Below are 20,793 nucleotides of genomic sequence, written 5' to 3' on the forward strand. Positions count from 1 at the left end.
TGAAGTTCTGCACCCCCATGTCTCGTTTCCCCTGCCATGCCTCTTTGTAAGAGAACCAGATTCCAGAAGGCAAACATTTCAAGCCTTCAAGCAATAATAGGGTGCTTCAAATGGTAACATTCTACTAAGAACAGACACATCAGAGTAGGGCTGTGTTAGTTTCCAATAGCCAACATGTCAGCATAGACATGGAAATAAAAGCTCAAGCTATTTTTCGTAAACCAAATCAACAGCTGCAGCATTTAAACGCATTTTCCCTGTGACAATCGCAGCATCATAAAGACAGCAGGTAAAATGAAGCTGTACGTGTTCAAGATCTGCACCGACACGATTTAACTCCAGCATTTCTATTTATAAAACAGAGCAGTCACAACATTTTTGTTCTGAAGGCAGAAGGTGTGCGAGCCAGGCATTACTCTTTTCAGCTCTTACAATATCAGAAAGTCAATTATTTCCCAGTCAAATTCCCACTCATTAAAACAAGCCGGTCTGTGTCAGCTCCCTTAGAGGTGCAGCAGACAAGCGCGCTGCACAGACGCGCTGCTCCCGGGCACCACGCGCAGCCGGTCTGGGGACAAGGCCGTAACCCTCCTCGGAGTGGGAGTGGGGAGGCACCGCAAGGAACCGCCGCACACAGCCACCCAGGAGCTGCACGGCTCACAACCGCTGCGCTGCCCTGCTCTGCGGTGAGTGCCGCCGAGACGGCCGCGGGAGCCCCTGCTCAGAGCGGGCCCACGGCCTCACGTGAGCCCTGCGGCTACCAGGGCAGCCCACTCCAACTCAGGGACAGCACAACGCTGGCTGACAACTCAACTTCAACAGATATCTGAAGGCTGGTCAACATAGCCTGAGAACCAAAAACCAGCAAGCAAATGGGTGAGCAGAGAGTCTGAGGACACAAGCTGATAGCTCACCTTGAAACACATCCCTCACCTCTCCAGATACCATCGCTGTATCATTCCAAACACCAAAAAAAGCACCAGACTTCTGAAGAGCACTCTGATCTAACCAAAATAACGGTCGCAAACATGAAGCTGTAAGAAGCATAATTCTCTTGACGTGCAGGGGACACAGACCAGGAGCGCTAAGCAAACGCACGCTGCACGCAGCACAGCCCTCTCCCAAGGGCCAGGCGGCGCTTGGAAAGCGATTCCGGGGCCCTGGGGTTTGTTCTGCTTTGTTCCTTTGGTTTTGTGAAGGAAGAATCAGTTGCACGGCTTGAAGAACTCCTCTAGACACATGGTCATTCCTATACAAACAGAACATAAGTTTATTGTTCAGACACTTCGCTGTAGGTAACAATAACTGAAAATACTTAGATCAATGGCACAGAGCTGACGTTTCCTGGTGTAGTCAGCAGGAGATAGAAGAATAACCTAAATGGTCTGCTACATCTAGATTAAACCACAGAAATTAAAGTTTCCAAGTTAAAAACGGTGAAAGCAAGCGGGGCTGAGGCGAGTCCCCCAAAGCTAACAGAGCGCTGGGAACAGAGGCCTCTCCGGGAACGGGCACCGGGTTCTGCCACAGAGCCATCGGCGCTCCGGAGCCTCCTGGGCAGACCCATCCCCGTCACACTCCCACGGCGGTTGGTCAAGTGCTACATTTAAGTATTAAACACAATTTTTAATTATTAAACACCGTGCTTAAAAAAAAGCAACAAGCAAATATGAATCCAAAAGTTTCCCCAACTAAAACTAAAGCATCACAGACAAGGGGAATTTAAAACAACGTCCTCATCTTTCAGCACATGGAACTGACAACACTAGCAAAACAACATGGGCTATTCCCCTTACTCCCGTTATTGAAGAAGTGCTTCTTCGGATGCCCAGAAGTAGAATCAATACAAATTCAGACAAAACCCCAAATCCCAGTTTTCTATTTTCAGTGACACATTGCTATCCATCCTTTCTCAAGTCACCCTTTCTCTTTGCCGCACCATGGAGCACATGGCATTTTCTGTAGGCTCTTCAACCTCAACACACTTCGGGAGTCCAGGGACCATTATTGTTACAACTGCTTTGAAATACCGCCTCCTTCTACCAAAGTACTGCCAGTGAAACCGGTATTTTCATGAGGTTTTTAATTCTCTACCCATCGAGGTGGGGACTAAGAACTGCCTTCCCCTTCCCGAAACAACCACCTACCTTCACAGGCTGAAGTTCCACACAGGCCAGTGTGAGAGGAAGCAGGACATCACCTTAGCAATGGTTCTCAAAAAACACAGCTATCATTATATGCAAGACTCTGCATGTTAAGAGAAGAGCGGGAGTTTATCAGATGATTCACATCCAGTAAGCAAAAAGTTATTTAAGGTAGCCTTAAGGAATGGGCTCGCTTTGCTTGTCCCAACCATTATCACCCAGCACTGGAATCTGTCATAACATGCACACTTCCACATTCCTAAAATACTTCTTTTCTCCTACACACACACGTTTTAGAGCCCGGGAAATCAAGCAAATGCAGGAGCTGTCCGGCAGAAGTGGGATGCTCCTGCACGCAGAGCACGGATGAGGACACGTCTGCGGGCTGCGCGGGTGACAGGCGCAGCTGCAACCTTGGGTGGAACCCTCCTCCTATGGGCTGCCAGACCACAGCGCTGCTAGGTGACCACAGACCGTTCGCCAGCCCAGCCAGGCGCCTACATGTCCCCACGTCTGTCCGCTCCCGAGCTCCGAACGTGCTGCTAAACAAGGGGGAGGTGTTACCGCACAGCCCCACCGTGGAGCTGTTCACCCAGCTGGATGCAATCCTTCTCCCAGCTCATCACAACTCCTAACGCAAGGAACAGGCAAGGGTCCAGAACTCCAGCCTGTAACCAGGAAATCGTAATCACTTTGCTATGCTCACACGCGAAGCAAATTCCCTTGTTTCATTTACAACGCGCTCATTTAATACACTTTCATCTCCTGGAAACTGCTCAAAACAAACCAAGCAGTCACGGCCACCCTCGCCGCGTGCAGCCCCAGCTCGCCCAGCGCCGCCGAGCGCCTCACCGCCCCGCGCCCACCGCAGGGCTTGCGGCAGCGCTGGCACCCAGAGGCCGGCGCACAAACAACCGTCCAGACATGCGCACCGCATAAAGCCGGGATGCACAACGCAAGGTGCACAGGCTCAGCCGAGCGTGCCCTACGGGCTGCAGAGGCGGGCAGGCAGACAGCGACGGCTGAGGAGCTGGAACGTGCCCGCGGTACGAAACCCGCAGCCTCCAGAGCCCCCTCCGCACACTTCATCCCTGCCGCCGCTCTGCTGCTCCCACCCGCCTCCACAGACCTTTACAAGCGTTGTAAAACACCACCAAACACAACTTGAAACAAGTTTTCACTCTAATTTGCAAGAACGAGGTTTTAGCAGAGACCCAAGCATCTCCACACGCTCTCCCACATCCATTTGAAAACACGTTAACATGACAGGAATCAGTATTGTCCAGAACGTCCTGCTGCACGCTCCCAAGGACCCACCGGCCACCTTGTTTCAGTCACTAACCAAGTTTGCTGCAAACTAAACAGGACTGTGTTCTCGCTGGTGTTCCCCTCTCTTCCCAGAACACCCTTATTTCTGTCAGTTGGCATTAATTCATGTAAAAGGGAGGGCACGACCTGAGTTCTAACAGAAGTCACACCTTCACCCTGATACGCTTCTAAGTGTAGCTCCCACAAAGGGCCGAACCTCAGTTTACTGCATGAGTCTACCTCATAAATCATTCAGCAGACAAAAGAACTGTGCTGCTTTTGTAAAAGCTGTCCTTTGCCATACATAAAACCTGCCACTAAAAAGCCACTTGAACACTTAATTCTGCTGTACATGAGCGTATGGCACATTTTCCTTTGAAGGAGGATCTAACGGAGCTGCGAAGAGCAGGCTGCTGCGAAGGGCGCCGCACACGGCCCGCAGCACGGCCGCAGAGAACAGTCCTGCCCGCGGGAAGCAAACCCAGGGGCAACCAGGTCAGATGGCTGGGACTGAACATGAAGTAACACTGATTAACCAAGTATGTACCTTCTGGCTCCGTGCCCAGCGAAACCTGCAGAAAGACTCGACCCTGTGCAGTCCGCAGCGCGAACCCGCACAGAGGGTCCTCCTCTGATGCGTTATGTGCATCACGAAGAGCAACTGCAGGAAGAAAACGGTGTATTTTTGAGAAATTCTTAGTACCTGCCTCCTGAATGTTTCCAAGAACACGTTATGAACAAAAGCAACTGACAGAGGGAAAATACTGGATAACACATGCGGGAGCGAGGATGACACAGTACGTGTTGCACAGATGTGCAGAAATACGAAAAGCAGTGTTAGAAAACCCGACCGCCATGCACAACGTTAGCAGACAGCACAAGATTTATTTTCTTTTTCAAAGAGAAGCAATAACATCCAAGTCCTGGCCTGGCAGTCACAGTGAATACCAGCAAGAGAGGGGACAACTAAAAACATCAACAACAGAATACGAGCGAGCACACACGATCAGAAATCAAAACTGGAAAGCATTCCTGTGGATGGAAGTCAGCAAATTATAAAAGAAACGTGAGGAAATACATAAAGCTCCAAGTCTTTCTTTCAGTAAGATACAGGATTGCGTTTGAAGACAAGGCCCTGGGACGGCTGGCGCAGAGGGGGTCACTGCCGCCGGGGCAGGCACCGGGAGCTCCCCGGGTCGCCCAGCCGGGGCACCCGGCACCGGGAGCTCCCCAGGTATCACCAGGAGCTGCGCCCAGGCCCGGGAGCAACGCAGGGGGTCAGCAGCACTTGCCTATCTATGATTTCTTTACTGCAGTGCTGTTCCTATCGGATCAAACAAGGACAGAAGTGTCCCACATGCTTTCCATGGCAAACTCTTCTGCCTGTTACAGAGATTCCCTATATTCAGCTAAATTCTTTTTAAATCTTTACCCTACTAACGCCCTCTGCATCCTAAACCATATCTGCTGGTAACAGTTATGCCCTTTAAATACCTCTGAGAAGGCAGGTGGGAAGCAGAGCTTTTCAGAAAGCAAGCTACGAGCCATTGCGGATGATGAATTGCAGCAATAAATGCTTGGCTCCAGTATCAAATTAGATCCTTACTTATACACCAAATATAGTGCTTGGAGAACGTGCCTCGGAACATGGATGGTTTCCCAAAACGCTGATCGGTGCTGTGGAAACCCAAGGCTTTCTGAATGACTAAAGCTACCTAGTCATGCACCCCATGAAATCACAGCAAGGCGTTCAAGAAGGAAAAAACCCACGTTTCAGACAGTCTTCAGTCATTCTAAACACAGCAAAAATAATGATTTGCTGATGCACTTAGGAAAAAGGTCACATTAAAAAAAGATGAACTTCACTAAATTTTAATGGGGAGGAGTCACTCTAGCACTTTATAAAAGTCTGTCTTGTATTGTAACCCCCATGAGAAACAGACTGGTGACAGGAACCTGCCATGAAAACCACTCAGCAGCCTCCCAACACAACACCTCAAAGCACATATGTACGGTTACACCTACACTTCGATTCATAGGAAGACGGGGTCTGAATTCAGGAAACAACAGAACAATCATTAGAAACAAGAAATAACACAGAGAATAACAGGAAGAAGAAATGGACAGGAGGCAGGAATGAATAATCTAACAGCCTTCCAAAAATACACTGCATTATCTCATCATCAAGTATTTCTTACACACCCCCCATGTTTCAGACAATCGTCCATGTGCTGTGTGAAACTATCCTCAATAGCACTCACTTGTATCTTGCCAAGTATCGTACCAGGAAAACCCCCCCACCTGAAGCACCTGGGGGGACAAAGCTCTTACATGTGCAGGAGGAGCCTTGCTGTGAAATCACCTCAGGCTGTGCATGTGCCGCCGAGCCCGCAGTCCCTTTAACTGTTCCGCAGTGACTGGAAATGCACACATTTCTCCTCTTTTCCACTCACGCTGCAGCAAGAAATTCTGAGAAGAGCTGTCAACCACTGAGGTGAACACAAGGATGTTAGAGACACCTCATTTTCTGTAGAAGTTACACTCCAGCATGGGAAAAAGTAACACTTTGTTGCCACAAATTATGACAAGTAAAAGACACAGTAATGCCATTTGGATTCCTGGATTTAGAACACTTAGCGAGTCCCTAAAACAATTACTCCTTTCAAGGAAAATCAGGACCGTGCTACTGAAGTTGGTAAAAACGCAATTAAAGTACAATCAAGCAAAACAAAACATGGGTTATTTTATTAAGGTCAGCATAGAAAATCCACTCAATTGTTATTTGGGTTGAATTTTTCTATATCAAAAATCAGACCTCTCATTTTTCAGCAAAAGAGGCGTTTACCAAAGCTTACTAATACCCCTTGTCCTACAGAAAGGAACTGGACTGGTCGTAAGGACAATACAGCCGGCATCCCGCTGCGTTACCTGCTCCACGTTCACACCGCGTCAGGAGTGCTGGTGTCCCCAGGACATCAGCCTGGAGCTAAGCCGCCCGGTTTTAAAGATGAAGCGCAATGGCAGCCAACAGCAAAACGCAGCACATGGAAAAGAAGCAGGCTTCAGAAACTCAACCAAAGTACGGGTAGAATTACAGGTGCTACAGAAGAACAACAAAAGGAACGGATTCCTGCCAAGGAACAGCTGGGAACTGGAGAAGGGAGAGGAGAGGGGGAAAAGGCAGATGTGTTGTCACAAAAACAACAAGTTTCGGGACAAGAATCTAAGGTCACAGTTGGATTTCATGATAAATGAGAGAAGACAGAACAAAAGAAAAGACCCTTTAGATCTGCAAGTTATATTAGTGTGACCAAAGTCGATGTTTGGAAAGGCAAGGCTTAAGCCGACCAAAAAGCTGCACCTTATCCTTAGCTTTGTCTTGAAGGAACAAACAGAAAACGCAAGAGTGAATGAGTCCAAGCCAGCAACAATTCACTGTGTTTAAAAAGCTTCAAAATATATGTGTTTAGAATGAAAAAGTAATGTCACCTTCATGAATTCATAATGGACTGTCCTTGTATTAACACAAAACTACCACCCCACAGGCGCTAATTCAGGGTCTGCTGACTCAAGCTACATATTTGAGATGGGAAGCAAAGAGGAATTCCACAGAACACAGACACACACCACATATCACTGCACAGCACAAAGTGGTATTAGGTCCTGGACCGCGTACACCTACTGCGCTAACCAAGAGAGGTCACTTCAACCCCAGCACAGAGCCCGTGAAGCTGCACAGACACGTCTCTCCTATGCCCGGCTTTTGAACCCCTTCCCAAAAACACTGACCCAAGCAGCAGTTTCCCAGGAAAGCATCCGACACATCCATGCACACAATACCCAATGCATCGGCTCTGTGAAATTACCTCAAAAACTTTAAAATTAACTTGTGGTTACTTCTTTATCTGCTTTAAACCAACCTGGAAAAGTTGCACACACGTGGTTTTGGATAACCTAGTCAGAATACCCTGTAACCGCGGTGGAAATTCATAACACCCTGCCCAATTCCAAAATGCAACCTCTTTTCTTCCAGAAGAGGTAAATGCAACAGATGTCTTCCTCTGCAAGAAAACCCCCTGAAAACTCAACGGAAAGGAACTTGCTGGTCCGTGCCCGCCTCACAGATTTTGCCCCCGAACACTTTCAGCCTGGTTCACCCGTGCTGACCTCCCTATGGCCCCGCGCGGCCCTTCCATCACCGCCAGCGCCCTGCACCGCAGCACCAGCGCCCCCCGCCCCGCAGCAGCGCCAGGCCAGGCTACGATGGCAGCCAACACCAGTGCCACAGACACACTACCCAAGGGAAAGATACAGGAATGCCACGATTCAAAAAGCAACACACAGAGATAACAGAGCAAAGCACTGGACCCTGATAACCCCACCCCACAAAAAACATCCAGAAGTCTGTAAAAAGCAGAGTTATATTCAATTATAGCTAAAAACAGATTCTACAGCATCTGAATACATAACCGACAACCTCCCACTGTGCAATTAAAAAAGAAAAAACAGACAAACCAATCAGCAAGTTCACCACAGCTCAACACTAATCAGAAGCGGCTTAGCTGACACAGTGTAATAGCATGGCAAAGCGTATCCCGCGGCTGAGGCTGGCGTGCGGGCCACAGGCTCATCGATAGCTTTGGCAATGGCATCTGTCTATGGCGCACTATGGAACACTCCAAGTGGCAGAATTACATGCAGCTATTCACTTCTCTAGGAAAAACAAGCAGCGCATTCTGTCAGCCTTGGGCACGAAAATATACAACCACAGTTGCAAGTCCTGAGATACCCTTCCATGGCAAACGCTTCCAATATTATATCCTTTTCCAGAAGAGATAAAAAACCTCCACATCTTGCAAGACACATCCAGCACAGGATGTAACTGTGACCCTGGGCTGTCCTGACCACGGCTCTCTGTTGCCATGAAGAGATGCTAAATTTAATGACTTGACAGGAAATTATCAAATGTTTTGGGCACCTTCTCAAGATTACAAACCAAGCCATGTTAGCTGTGCACACATCCTCCCCCAAAAGGGAGCCCTATTCAACCGCTCTTCTCATCAGACAAACGTAAAGAGCTAATTGCATAAGTTCACTTACATTGCAAACACGAGGAGAGGAAGACAAACCGTGGAAAACAATTGTGGCATAAAAACAAACAATTAGGAAGCAATTAAGACCGGACATCGCTGCGATGTAGCATACACAACTTTCACACTGAACATTGCCTTTCCTCGTGGCGTTGTGTTTGTTTTTCTTCATTTTAAACTAATGCTTCTATACAGAGAATGCAGCATCTGAGAACATTTACAAGTGCTGATCGCTCACTTCAGCAATTATGTGTTCCTGAAAACAGAGTATTATCAGCATAAGGTTTTCCCAACGCAATTCCAAGCTCAGAGAAATTCCATCGAACTCATCGAGAAGGAATCAAGTGAGCGGCAGAAGAGCGGCCAGAACTGTGCTCCCTAAGGAGGCAGGGACGCGCCGTGGAGCGGGGCACAGCTGGGGACGGGGCCGGCGCGCAGCAGCGCGGAGCGGGGCACAGCTGGGGACGGGGCCGGCGCGCAGCAGCGCGGAGCGGGGCACAGCTGGGGACGGGGCCGGCGCGCAGCAGCGCGGAGCGGGGCACAGCTGGGGACGGGGCCGGCGCGCAGCAGCGCGGAGCGGGGCACAGCTGGGGACGGGGCAGGCCATGCAGCAGAGCGGAGCGGGGCACAGCGCCGGCGCGCAGTAGAGCGGTCCCATGGCATAGAACATGGCAGAGGCCTCAGCCTCCTCCTCTCCGGCTTCCGAGTGTCCAGACACCGCTGCTGCTGCCAGTATTCCAAAACCAGCCCTCATCTCCTATGAGTCACTACACAATGACACCAAAGCGCTACATTAGCAAAAAAGGAATCCCACTGAAAAGGAATTAATAGTTTTCTGCTGGTTTTGCTTCTTCAACCACCTCATTAGAAGGATGCAAAGTGTCTCAGCGAGCCTAACCCTTTCAGCAAACAGCACCATGACAAACTCCTTTGGGGTCTCACAGGAAGATGAACGAGGAGGGGAGCAATGCAACAAGCACTTCAAAAGGTGGTTTTCAACAGAGACCAAAAATTGCAAAACTGACTGTAGCACAGGCAGCACAAGAGGCTACACGAGCATTTCAGTCCAACTTTAAGTGTACATGGATTGCCGCGGTTCCCGGCAGCTCTCTGCTCCTCGGTGCTCCCCCTGAGAGCCGCAGAACAGCCAGGGCAGGCCCGGCAGCGGCCGCGGAAACGGACCGCAACACAGGGAACACTGCACACAAGCCACGCGTGCTTCAACAGCACTAAACACAGAGTCTAGGTGAAAGCAAGGCTTCCTGCAGCCTTCAAAACTCAAAATTAGTTACCAAGACTTAAAGAATTTTAAAAAGCCACCAGAAAACTCTTTAAAGACTTGGCAACAGCCTTGCAACTCTCATCCCACTACACTCAGAGGTGAGTTCAGGAGACTTTTCACTCCCAGCACTCTTCCGAAAAAACAATCTGAATGTGTCACTAATGGTACCGGTTAAACAGCAGCTCTACGGTGAGCTACCACATTAATGTGTCAAGAGCCTCTACCCCATCTCTTCTCTAGGAACGCAGCCTGCACAGTAATATTACATTAGTCATGCAAAAACTGAAGAAAAGCAGTATTTTAAAATACAGGGAGAAAAACATGATAATGTTTGACGAACATCTATTTCCCATTTCTAACAGTTGGTAAACACCTACACGTTGATTTCCAATGACTGAAATTCCGGCTTATAAGAGCCTAAGAGTCCTCTTATCGAGGGCTCCCACAGAAGAGATAAATCCCACATCTCCAGCTTTCACTACAGAAGGAGCACTCAGGAAGCACTCGGTTGACTCTGACTGAACAAGCTGAAACACACTGCCCACTTTAGAAACAGCTTTCGTTGGGTAAGTGGCAGCAGCTCGGCATCTAGGAGAGCTGAAGCAGGGAGAGAACAGAGAGCCAGGATGTTCTGCAGGAGCAGAGCTGAAGCAGGGAGAGAACAGAGAGCCAGGATGTTCTGCAGGAGCAGAGCTGAAGCAGGGAGAGAACGGAGAGCCAGGATGCTCTGCAGGAGCAGAGCTGAAGCAGGGAGAGAACAGAGAGCCAGGATGCTCTGCAGGAGCAGAGCTGAAGCAGGGACAGAACAGAGAGCCAGGATGCTCTGCAGGAGCAGGCAGGGAATCGAGACGGCCACAATGCCGCTCAGTCTGGAAACAAACACAGCACCTCTCATTTTCTTATTGCTCTGCAACAGACATAAGGAAAACAAGTCATGTCCCACTGCACCTTCTGCACATACCTATACACAGGGAAACTGTTATTTTAATTTGAACAAAAAAAAGGGCTCCATCAGAAGGCAGTGGCAGGCGCCCCCACGCTGCGTACCAAGAGGAGAAGGAAGAGCACATCTTCCCCGATTCTGTTTACACGTTAACTTTGTGTGGATTCAAAACCACACGCGCCCCAAACAACAGCTGCTCATCCTCACCCTTACCTGCGGTTTCCATCAGCTCCTGGTCTTTCAAAGTCTCACCAGTTAAGAGTGCCTAAATCCATCTCGTTAATATATATATATACACACACAGACACATATATATGTGTGTGTATACATATATATATGCTGGAATTTTCTGAGAGGGATTTACTAATATATAGATGGCTTTTTTTTGAAGAACAAAATACAGTTCCACAACTTCAATAACAAAATTGAATCTTTTCCATTCAAAAATACATAGTTTTCATCTGGCTTCTTTTTTACCTAAGTTTTGCCAGCGCAGGATAACACAAGCATGTCACCATATGGCGCGCCCACCGTAACTATCTTTAATTCTTTCCCTTGGAGATGTACGCTGAAGTACCTGCAGCTATGCTGTAATTGCCTTTTAAAGAGAACTTGTCAAGCTGAACTCTTTTGGAACTGAAGACACTTTCTAGCCCAATTCCCTCCCCTTTTTTTTTTTTAATTTAAGATTCAGGATAACCTATTCAACCACTGAAGGGGTTTATAAAATATTGTCAAAAAGGAAGAAACAGACCAGAAAGAGCAATCAGTGGCACTGAAAATAACAATCGCTGTCAAAACCAAGCTGTATTAATTCAATGACTTGTCTCACAAGACGGCCTTTTTATAAGGTTACCCATAATGAGAGAAGACAATGGCTTCCCTTGATTTTTTTGCCCTCCCGTGCAGCCCTGTGTCCCTGGCCCTAGCAACAGAGAAGAATAGCCGCGGACGTGTGAGCGGACCGGGCGGCGAGGGGCCCCAGCACCCTGCGCTGCCCAGGCACAATCGCTCTGTTATGTGACAGCAGGCGAGGCTGCGCGAACACGGCTTCTGATCCCGGCTGACAAACTCCAGCCCAGGTCCTGCCGATAAACCGCCTGACAGGTTCGCTGCCATTTAGAGATCATTTCTAGCACGGTGCACGAGGACAACCTGCTGCTGCGTCTTCACTGAGAGTTCCAAACTGGGAGCCGGTTCACAAAAAGACAACGGTACCGCTGGAGCAGGGGAAGCAGCACAAACAACGAACTTTGCTACCTCCAAATCAAAGAAACTCTTGGTGAAAAGGGAGTGAAAACGTACTATGAAAAACTATGTTAAAAGTCCTATGAGAATGTGGGGGGGTTTGCAGCTGAAATACAAGTTCGTACTACTAAATTTGCAGAAGCATAAAGACATCCAACCATTATCAGTGAATAACTCTGTCAAGTTACCATGAAATTCAAGTTTGAAACAAGGTGATGCTAACTTTCTGGATACTTGAAAAAAAATACACAACTCCTTGCCAGTAACACACGGAAAGTTGCCCTGCTCCCCCCAGGGCCTACCAGGCACACTTTAAAAACCCATTTCTAGAGTGCAGATGAGTAAACGAGGTTCTGCCTACAACAGTCTGCCAGCAACAGCTGACACAGCCTTGCCAAGATGTCTAGTTTTGCCAGGCAGTAACTCCGGTTTCCACTTTGATATTTCATCCAGCAAGACAACTTGAAACAATGGAGATGGGGGTAAAAATTTGCTTTTCCCAGATTTCAGAAGGGTCTGGGAAAAGAAACAAACATCTCATTATTGCCTGTGACAGAGGGTGGAGGGTTTCACGCCTTTCCGTTACCAGGTAGCCAATGCCATGGAGTGTGAGACTCCAACTGGCAAACCAGACTCCAAGGACAGCACCGTACTCAAAATCCTGTCCCCTTCCCCATGGCGGCAGCTGAGAATTATGAAGGAGAGGGACAGCTGGGCTTCTCATTAGGAGCACCACGTCTGAATCCGCAGACAGTCATTTGTACCCACCTCCCACTTGCAGCTGATAAGTGTCTTTCAAAAACCTCTCTGGGGTGAGGCAGCACAAGTGCAATGACAGGCAAAGCTGGATCGGTAGGGCAGAGCTGAAGGGTAAGCGCAACACAGAGATTTAGAAGCGGCATCGGCACTATTTGCCTCCGTGAGAACACAGTTTACTAGAACGCTCCAACTCCCAGGATAAATTATCTTCGCTAAAAGCAGGCTACACACACATCTGTTGGTTATCAATATAAGCCTTTAACAACTGTCAGATATTATGGCAACAGTCCCACCAACTGCTCGCACGTAACTCTAATGTGCAGTGCAGTCAGCGGGGCCAGGGCCCCAGTGGGGCTGCTCCCTGCCAGGGGCACTTCAGCAGCTTCGATTGCCCTGCTTCCCTAGAGCACATCTTCGCTTTAATTAATAGGTCACTGAACCGGTTTATGCTAATTGTCAGAAGTACCTCGTCTTTGTTCCCAAGGGGAGGGACCAAAGTTCATTCGGTTCTTGTCTAGGAAGCAAAACTGCAAAACGTAAGGTTTCGCACACACCTAAGTTGCCACCAATTCTTAAGGGAGCTTTTTTACGCCGCAGTAAACAAATGCCTTCTCATGAGCATCACCGTCCTGCCAGCAATGCCTGGCCATGCCCGTACCAGAGCCCCTATACCACAGTGACCCGAGCTGTAATTAACCTGTACAATTAACCGGTACATGGTCCTGCCAGCAATGCCTGGCTGTGCCCGTACCAGAGCCCCTATACCACCATGACCCGAGCTGTAATTAACCTGTACAATTAACCGGTACATGGTCCTGCCAGCGATGCCTGGCTGTGCCCGTACCAGAGCCCCCGCACCACCGTGACCTGAGCTGTAATTAACCTGTACAATTAACGACTACATGGTCCTGCCAGCGATGCCTGGCTGTGCCCGTACCAGAGCCCCCGCACCTCCGTGACCCGAGCTGTAATTAACCTATACAATTAACCAGTACATGGTCCTGCCAGCAATGCCTGGCCGTGCCCGTACCAGAGCCCCCGCACCTCCGTGACCCGAGCTGTAATTAACCTGTGCAGGCTGCGACTCACTGGACCTGCAATTAACTTGTACAGGCTGCGACTCACCGACCTGCGCCAACGCCAACCATTTTTAACCTACCGACCACAGATAACGCCACGGGCAGCAACTTCTGCCCACGCCGTCCTTGCTATGAGTAAGAAAACCTGTAGCAATATATAAAATACAAGGGGAGACTCCAGCAGACGGGTGCTTTCCCCTGCAGGCGACTTTCGCCTTCCCAGCGGTGCCCTCCGCAGCAGCGCCGGCTGCCGGGCAGGGCTCCCCGGCAGACCAGTGCAGCCTCGTGCGGACTTACTCAGCACGCGTGGCGGCTGCTCTCAATTCCTCTCCCCGCTGTCCGAGCCGAGGACGGGGCTCCAGCTGCAGGCGAACGAACTCCCGCCCTACAAACGCCCTCTCGGCCCCGAGCGCCGTTACCGTCCCGCGGCCGGGCCCCGGCACGCAGGCAGCGGCCGTTAGCGCGGCCGGGCCCCGGCACGCAGGCAGCGGCCGTTAGCGCGGCCGGGCCCCGGCACGCAGGCAGCGGCCGTTAGCAGCGCGGCCGGGCGCCGGGCACACAGGGAGCGGCCGTTAGCAGCGCGGCCGGGCGCCATGCCGGCGGGGAGCGGCCGCCCGGCTCCCTCGGCACGGCGGGGAGGGGCTGGCGGCAGCGGCCGCGTCCCTTCGGCGGGCTGCCCTGCCCTGCCCTGCCCTGCCCTGCCCTGCCCGGCGGGACGGGGGCAGAAGGGACCCGTGTTCCTCCTCGGGAAGGACAGACGGCCGGGGCAGGGGCAGCCTCCTCTCCTCTCCTCTCCTCTCCTCTCCTCTCCTCTCCTCTCCTCTCCTCTCCTCTCCTCTCCTCTCCTCCCCACCGCCACCGCGCCCCCTCCGCGGCTACTCACAACAAGAAGCTCATGGCGATGGCGGCGGAGCGGGACCGGCTGCCTGGGCTCGGCTCGGCGCTGCTCGGCTCCGATGGCAGCGGCGCTGGGCGGTGTGAGGGGAGCGCGCCGCGGGGCGGGGACACGGCCCGCCCCGCCCCCCCCGCCCCGCGCCCCCAGCGGCCCCCGCGGCCCGGCCCGCCCCCCCCGCCCTGCGCCCCCAGCGGCCCCCGCGGCCCGACCCGCCCCCCCCCCGCGCCCCCAGCGGCCCCCGCGGCCCGACCCGCCCCCCCGCCCCGCGCCCTCAGCGGCCCCCGCGGCCCGCCCCGCCCCGCCCTTCTCCTCGCGGCAGCCGCGCGCCGGTGCGTCCCCGCAGGGCCGGCTGTCCGGCACTCCGCTGTCCCTCCCTGTCCTGCCCGATGAACGGCATCCCCCTCCCCCTCAGACATCGCCGTCTCTTCGGCAGGACTCTGCCCGCGAACGCCGCTGTCTGCGGCCTCGGCCTCCGGGACAGCGCAGGGCGCCCGGGAGCGCGTCCAGGCCGGGGAGCCAGGAGCAGAGGCCGTGGGCAGGGCCCGGCCTCCCGCAGACCCTGCCCCGGGAGACCTGGGCTCCGCACGGCCGTCCCTGGGCAGGGCTTCATGGGAACGAGCGCCACGAAAAGGCCCTGGCAGCCTGCAGGCAGCTGTGGCGGTGGAGCCCTTGCCCCGTTTCCTTGCCCCACGTAGCCTGTCCAGGCACCTCAGGCTGCCCTGTGCAGGGTCTGTGACTGCATCGAGACGGGTGTTCTGTGGAAATGACACCATGTCTGTCCTTGTGCCCCCGCAGCAGGGCCCGGGCAGGGCAGACCGTTCGTGTGGGGACACCCTCACGGCTACGGCAGCAGCTCCCGGGCAGGTGCGCGAACAGCCCTGACGTTACCCACCAAATACTGCAGGGGAGCCACAGGTGCCTCAGCAACAGTGTGTCCTGCCTGTGCTCAGTCCGCTGCCGCCCCAGACTGCTGGCTGCGGAGCATCCCCGCGTGACGCAGGTACGGAGCCGTTCGCCTCGGTTGTGCGCAGCGTGCCACAGACTGAAACGCAGTACACCGTCATTATTTACACCATCCAGGCTTCCTTACGTGGTCAGTCAAGGGGCGCAGGTACCCAACCCGCAGATAACCACCATGGTCATAAAAAGAACAGGGAAACCCTAAATTCTGCGTTTCTGCCCTCTTCACTCAATAGTCCCAACACTTTATAAAAGAAGTTTCTCAAAATGGCCTCCAGTATTTCAGAAGTCTCAATGTTCGATGTGCAAGCAATGTGGAACTAAGCTGGCGAGGGCCCGCGGACGGCGAAGGACACAGCCCAGAGGGAAGGTACAGGCAGCTGCAGACTACTGAAGTGAAAACAGGACGTTTTCTCTTACAAACGCTGGGCAAGCCCTTCACCTGACCTCTGCCCCAAACCCCTCAGCTGTGCGAGCGTGCTTAACAAACACATATCTTCCCATTTGTGGAAATCTAACGTACAGCATGCTCAGAGCATCACTTCAACCCAAGTTTTCAAATAAGCAAATTGCATCTTTGCTGACAACAATTATCTCAATTATTTTGCTCTTTCCAAGCAAGAGAGCTGCACGTCAAGGTTACACAGTGCAAAAAGCGTCCGGCAGCTCATTTGACACCCGATGACAGCTGCGGGCTGGAGACTGTGCTCTGGGAATCCCTACCTCCTGTTTCCAAACAGGGAACTGCTGTTAATTCTTGGGTTTGTCTCAGTCACTTTAAATGTTCGAGGGGAAACAAAGATAGCAGCATCCAGAAGGCTTTAAAATAAAATCTATTCATATCAAACAAGGACCAAACATTCCATTGTACACTTAGCCACACCCAGGTGCCAACTCTTTCTGGCAGAAATCACAATCCCAGCCTGTCATTTCACATGCACATTTGCCTCTGTTTAGGTCGGTAAGAAGGCAGCTGGATTTCAGAGAGGGCCAGGACCTCAGCCCCCGGCCCCAGGGGATCCCGCGAGGCCCGGCAGTCCCGCACAGCCCACACTGCTGCAGGTAGGCCAGAGGAAAACCCGCTGGCTTTCACGTTCATTATCGGCAAATTCGGTACATGCAGCGCTACGTGTCTGTACAGCACATAAGGGGTTTCATCTACAATACTCTACGTGGCAACAAGGACAGTCATCTGCTTCTTTCATGTTTTCAAATGCTGAAACTGCATTTTCTATTTTCCTGGCTCTGTCCTTCAGACCAAGTGACAATGGCAGGTCAGTGCATCTGTAAGTAAATGAAAATTACACTGCTCTTCTTTGGGCACTTTTAAAATCAAGTCTTTTACTAGGCAGTGAAGGTATAATTAAAAAATTAATTTCATGATGTTTGCAATTTTCCTTTTGGCCACATTAATAAAAGCAGGCATGAAAAGGGTCTCGGGGCACTTTGTAACAGACGCTGTCAGACTAATATGGCCACGTACATCAAACTACGGAAAAAAGTATCGCTGATCTTTCAAGCACATTCATGTTGGGACATGAACAACCTCCATTTTCTGTTCCCACCCATACGCTTCCTTCTACCCACAGACTGTTTTATCTTAGCAGCAAGTTAAATGTCTGTTACTGCCGCAGTCAGTAGGAAATAGCTTGCCAGGGTGGCTGTCAGGAGAAATGGTTGCGTAACGTGTACATTTTGTGTCTCACTTAGTTTTTGTCTATTCAGGACAGCTGAGGGTCACACAAAGTGCTCACTTCAGAGGCTGCCGATGCCAGGGACTGGCAGCACGCTCCAGCCTTACGTAAGAGTCAAACGGCTCAGCTGCTCCAGGAGAGGCTCGGTGAACGCACCCGTGGCCTCGCGTCTGTCATTTGGGTTTATCCATTGTACTGTGGAGCTAAAAGAATTAGTCTGAAAAGGCCCTCAAGCTAACAAAGTGCTTTGGTCCTGAACTGAAGCTTCCAGGGTCTGCAGCACAACTCAGTAAGCACAGAACATTCCAGCACAAAAAAGCTCAAAAATTAAAATCAAAATACTTAATATGCAATGTTATCAGGAATACAAAAAAGGAAGCATAATTTTATTTCTAAATGTAAATAATACAGTATGTAAATACTAAGCTCTGCAAACATTCTCCCCACATCCTATTTAAACTGATAGCATCCATCAATTTTTTAATTGGATACTTGTCTGTGCACTAAGGTAAAGGATTTGATTTGTGAACAAGCGATACCTAGAGAACTAATGATAGAACTGTAGCAAAGTATCTAAGTATCAATATCAGACTGAACGTGTGGTATGTACTCATAGAATAACTACTCTCTACAAAACAATGTAATGCATGAAGAACTTACAGGAACTCTGAGGTTATGAGACAGCGGTCCCGGGAGCCACCACAATGCTGGAGCTGAGACAGTACAACTCATCAGCCTTGTCCTTGCTGGACTGTAGTGACAGTAATAACTTTGGCCTCCTGTTGCCTCCAGCAGTCACGGTGCTCAGATAGATGTCATTCCTGCTACGACACACATACACTTCAGTAATGTCTCAGAAATAAATTATTTGTGTAGGAGCTGCTCCACCAATCTCAACAGTATTTATGGTGTACGTACCATCTGCAGGAAGGATCAAGATCTCAAAATCTCTGTGCAGAATGTTCTCTCGTCTCTGTTTTCCAGCGCCGACGAGCTCGCTCAGGCCAAGCACGCTGTGTCTTGGCAAATGCAGAGACGGTGGCAGATGAGCGACTGTATACCAGGCTCATCTTCCATGGAAATTGATGGAAGACCCACTGTTCACATAACTGAAAGCTAAATTAATAATTTTGGAGTATACAACAACAGAATACAAGGCCAGTTTTTCTTGATGACAGATCACAAAGCGACAGGTAACATATCCCAATATAAAATAAGCATTTGTTTTAGTCTCAGCTGAGGGGATTTTCCCCTCTTGCTCTGATCAAATTAAAAAAAACCAGCTAGTATTAATTATTTTTAACAACAACCTGTTGAAAGGTATCTTGCACGGCAGATAAATCTAACTTCTTGCTCAACAGCAGTGCGGAGGGGCATCTCCTGAGCCTCAGGGCTTTTATTTACTGTAACAGATTTTCTCTCATAAGTAGAGTCCATTCAACACCCGTTCTGTTTAGTGGATAAAAGCAAATTCTATCACCCTAGGCTAATTTTTTTTTCCATTATAAGTGCAGAGGCTTTGCTCCCTCACATTTGCTAAGGAAGCCCTGAGATGCTTGGAAAACAGATGCCCCACAAAACGGTGCCTTCTGAGGGTAATTTGCACACAGTGACAAGCTATGGGACAAACAGCAGCGGGATACTTTTCACTGTACTTGGGAAACAAATATATTGAAGGAAAAATGGGTGGAAGACCTGTGTCTGTGTCAGAGTCCTCCTTGTGCCTTGCTTGGTTCTCAAGAGAGGAATGTACCTAACATTCTCTTGGTCCCTAAGATTCAGGGATCTGCCAATTCAATTAGATTTCAAGCATGAAAGCTAATCTAGATAAAGATAAGTGTTCCAGAGGAATTCCTACACTTATCTTAATTTTTTGCTCCAATAAAATCCGCTTGTTTATTTAAAGAAGGCTTTGAAGAGAAACGGACTTGTAGACTATGAAAAACTGGAATGTGAACCACTTGAGCACCGAGGTCAACATTCCTTTGAAAATGTGGATAATACACGATTTACCTTGAACAAGAGATCAAGAGCGCTATTGTCAAGAGACTGTGCTATTGTTAAGGTAATAGTCTGTCACATGAAAGTTACATGAAATAGTTCATAAAAGAGATTACTTGCAATAGCTTGTTTTCAAAATACTGATAAGAAACAGTCAAGGCTTCCAAGAAATGAACCAGTTGGCTGCACTACAAGCTGGAAGACTCCTGAAAAAAACAAGACCATATTTTGTTTGCTGGTTTGCAGTGGCTCACAAGCACAACTCTTATTGTTGATCCCAAGTCGGGAGCTACAGGATGCCAGCCAGAAGAATCTCCCTGTCACAGTTGTCACCTCCTCACGCTGGGGTCCACACACAAGGAAAGGCCAGCACACCATCCTTCCAAAGAACCTCTCAGACACCAGCCAACATACCCTGGATCCAAACCTCCACAGCCCCCTCGGCTTCCTTTGCTGGTGGCTGGTTGTGGCTTGTCTTTTTTCTTCCTCCTCTTTCTGCTTCACCCTAATTATTCTTTTGAGTTCAGCATCATCTTACCTTCCCCATGCGTGCACTTACCATCAGACGGGCCAGTAACACCCACGCGTCCCACAGCCCAACAACAGCGCCCGGCACCAGAGACCCCGCATTCTCTTTGTCCCACAGCCCAACAGCAGCGCTGGGCACCAGAGACCCCACATTCTCTTTGTCCCACAGCCCAACAGCAGCGCTCAGCACCAGAGACCCCACATTCTCTTTGTCCCACAGCCCAACAGCAGCGCTCAGCACCAGAGACCCCACATTCTCTTTGTCCCACAGCCCAACAGCAGCGCTCAGCACCAGAGACCCCACATTCTCTTTGTCCCACAGCCCAACAGCAGCGCTCGGCACCAGACCCCGCATTCTCTTTGTCCCACAGCCCAACAGCAGTTTTCGGTACCAGAGACCCCGCATTCTCTTGCACAGACGCAGCAGCTGCTTTTCCAGATCATCTGGAAGCTGCATGTTCCTGGCAGACCGGTGACGACCGTCCTGCCTCTAGCCCAGAGGACTGTCAAGCTAGGACGGGTGCAGAGGGGGAAACCAGCTCTTATTAGAGTCTGCAGGGAAGGGTGTAAGAAATGTTGCCGTGCTGAAGTCTCACTTAAAACTTGACACTGCTAATACACTGCGGGGTTGTGGGTTTTTTTCCCTTCCTGTTCTTAATTATAAAAAAGGAAAAAGAGTCAGGAATTGTAAGTAAGCATCGGGCAGTAATGAGTGGTCTGGAGGCGCTGCCGCCGAGCGGGCGCGTCCCTCAGGGCCGCTGTCCCGCTGTCCCTCAGGGCCGCTGTCCCGCTGTCCCTCAGGGCCGCTGTCCCTCAGGGCCGCTGTCCCGCAGGGCCGCCGTCCCGCTGTCCCTCAGGGCCG

General features: G+C 50.5%; 1 protein-coding gene and 1 long non-coding RNA gene across 4 annotated transcripts in view; both read right to left on the minus strand.

Annotated features, from left to right (window-relative positions):
* Window positions 1–14,872, minus strand: part of MOB1B (MOB kinase activator 1B) — a 30,900-nt gene extending 16,028 nt beyond the window's left edge. The window contains exon 1 of the mRNA XM_080344073.1: window positions 14,737–14,872. Within this exon, the coding sequence (XP_080200199.1) occupies window positions 14,737–14,750 (14 nt within the window). The 5' untranslated portion in view covers window positions 14,751–14,872. The remainder of the gene's footprint in view (window positions 1–14,736) is intronic.
* A 1,660-nt stretch (window positions 14,873–16,532) lies between these two features.
* Window positions 16,533–20,738, minus strand: LOC308040202. Of its 3 annotated transcripts, none has more exons than XR_013922104.1 (3): window positions 18,321–20,738; window positions 18,063–18,223; window positions 16,533–16,992 (listed from the first exon to the last, which is right to left on the minus strand). It is a non-coding gene; the product is annotated as an uncharacterized lncRNA (long non-coding RNA). The 3 variants fall into 3 exon arrangements; XR_013922105.1 differs by having other exon boundaries at window positions 18,063–18,226; XR_013922106.1 differs by lacking the exon at window positions 16,533–16,992 and adding an exon at window positions 17,023–17,605 and having other exon boundaries at window positions 18,063–18,226.
* Window positions 20,739–20,793: the final 55 nt, after the last annotated feature.

This window comes from Nesoenas mayeri (genome assembly GCF_963082525.1).
Source record: "Nesoenas mayeri genome assembly, chromosome: 4".
NCBI lineage: Eukaryota > Metazoa > Chordata > Aves > Columbiformes > Columbidae > Nesoenas > Nesoenas mayeri.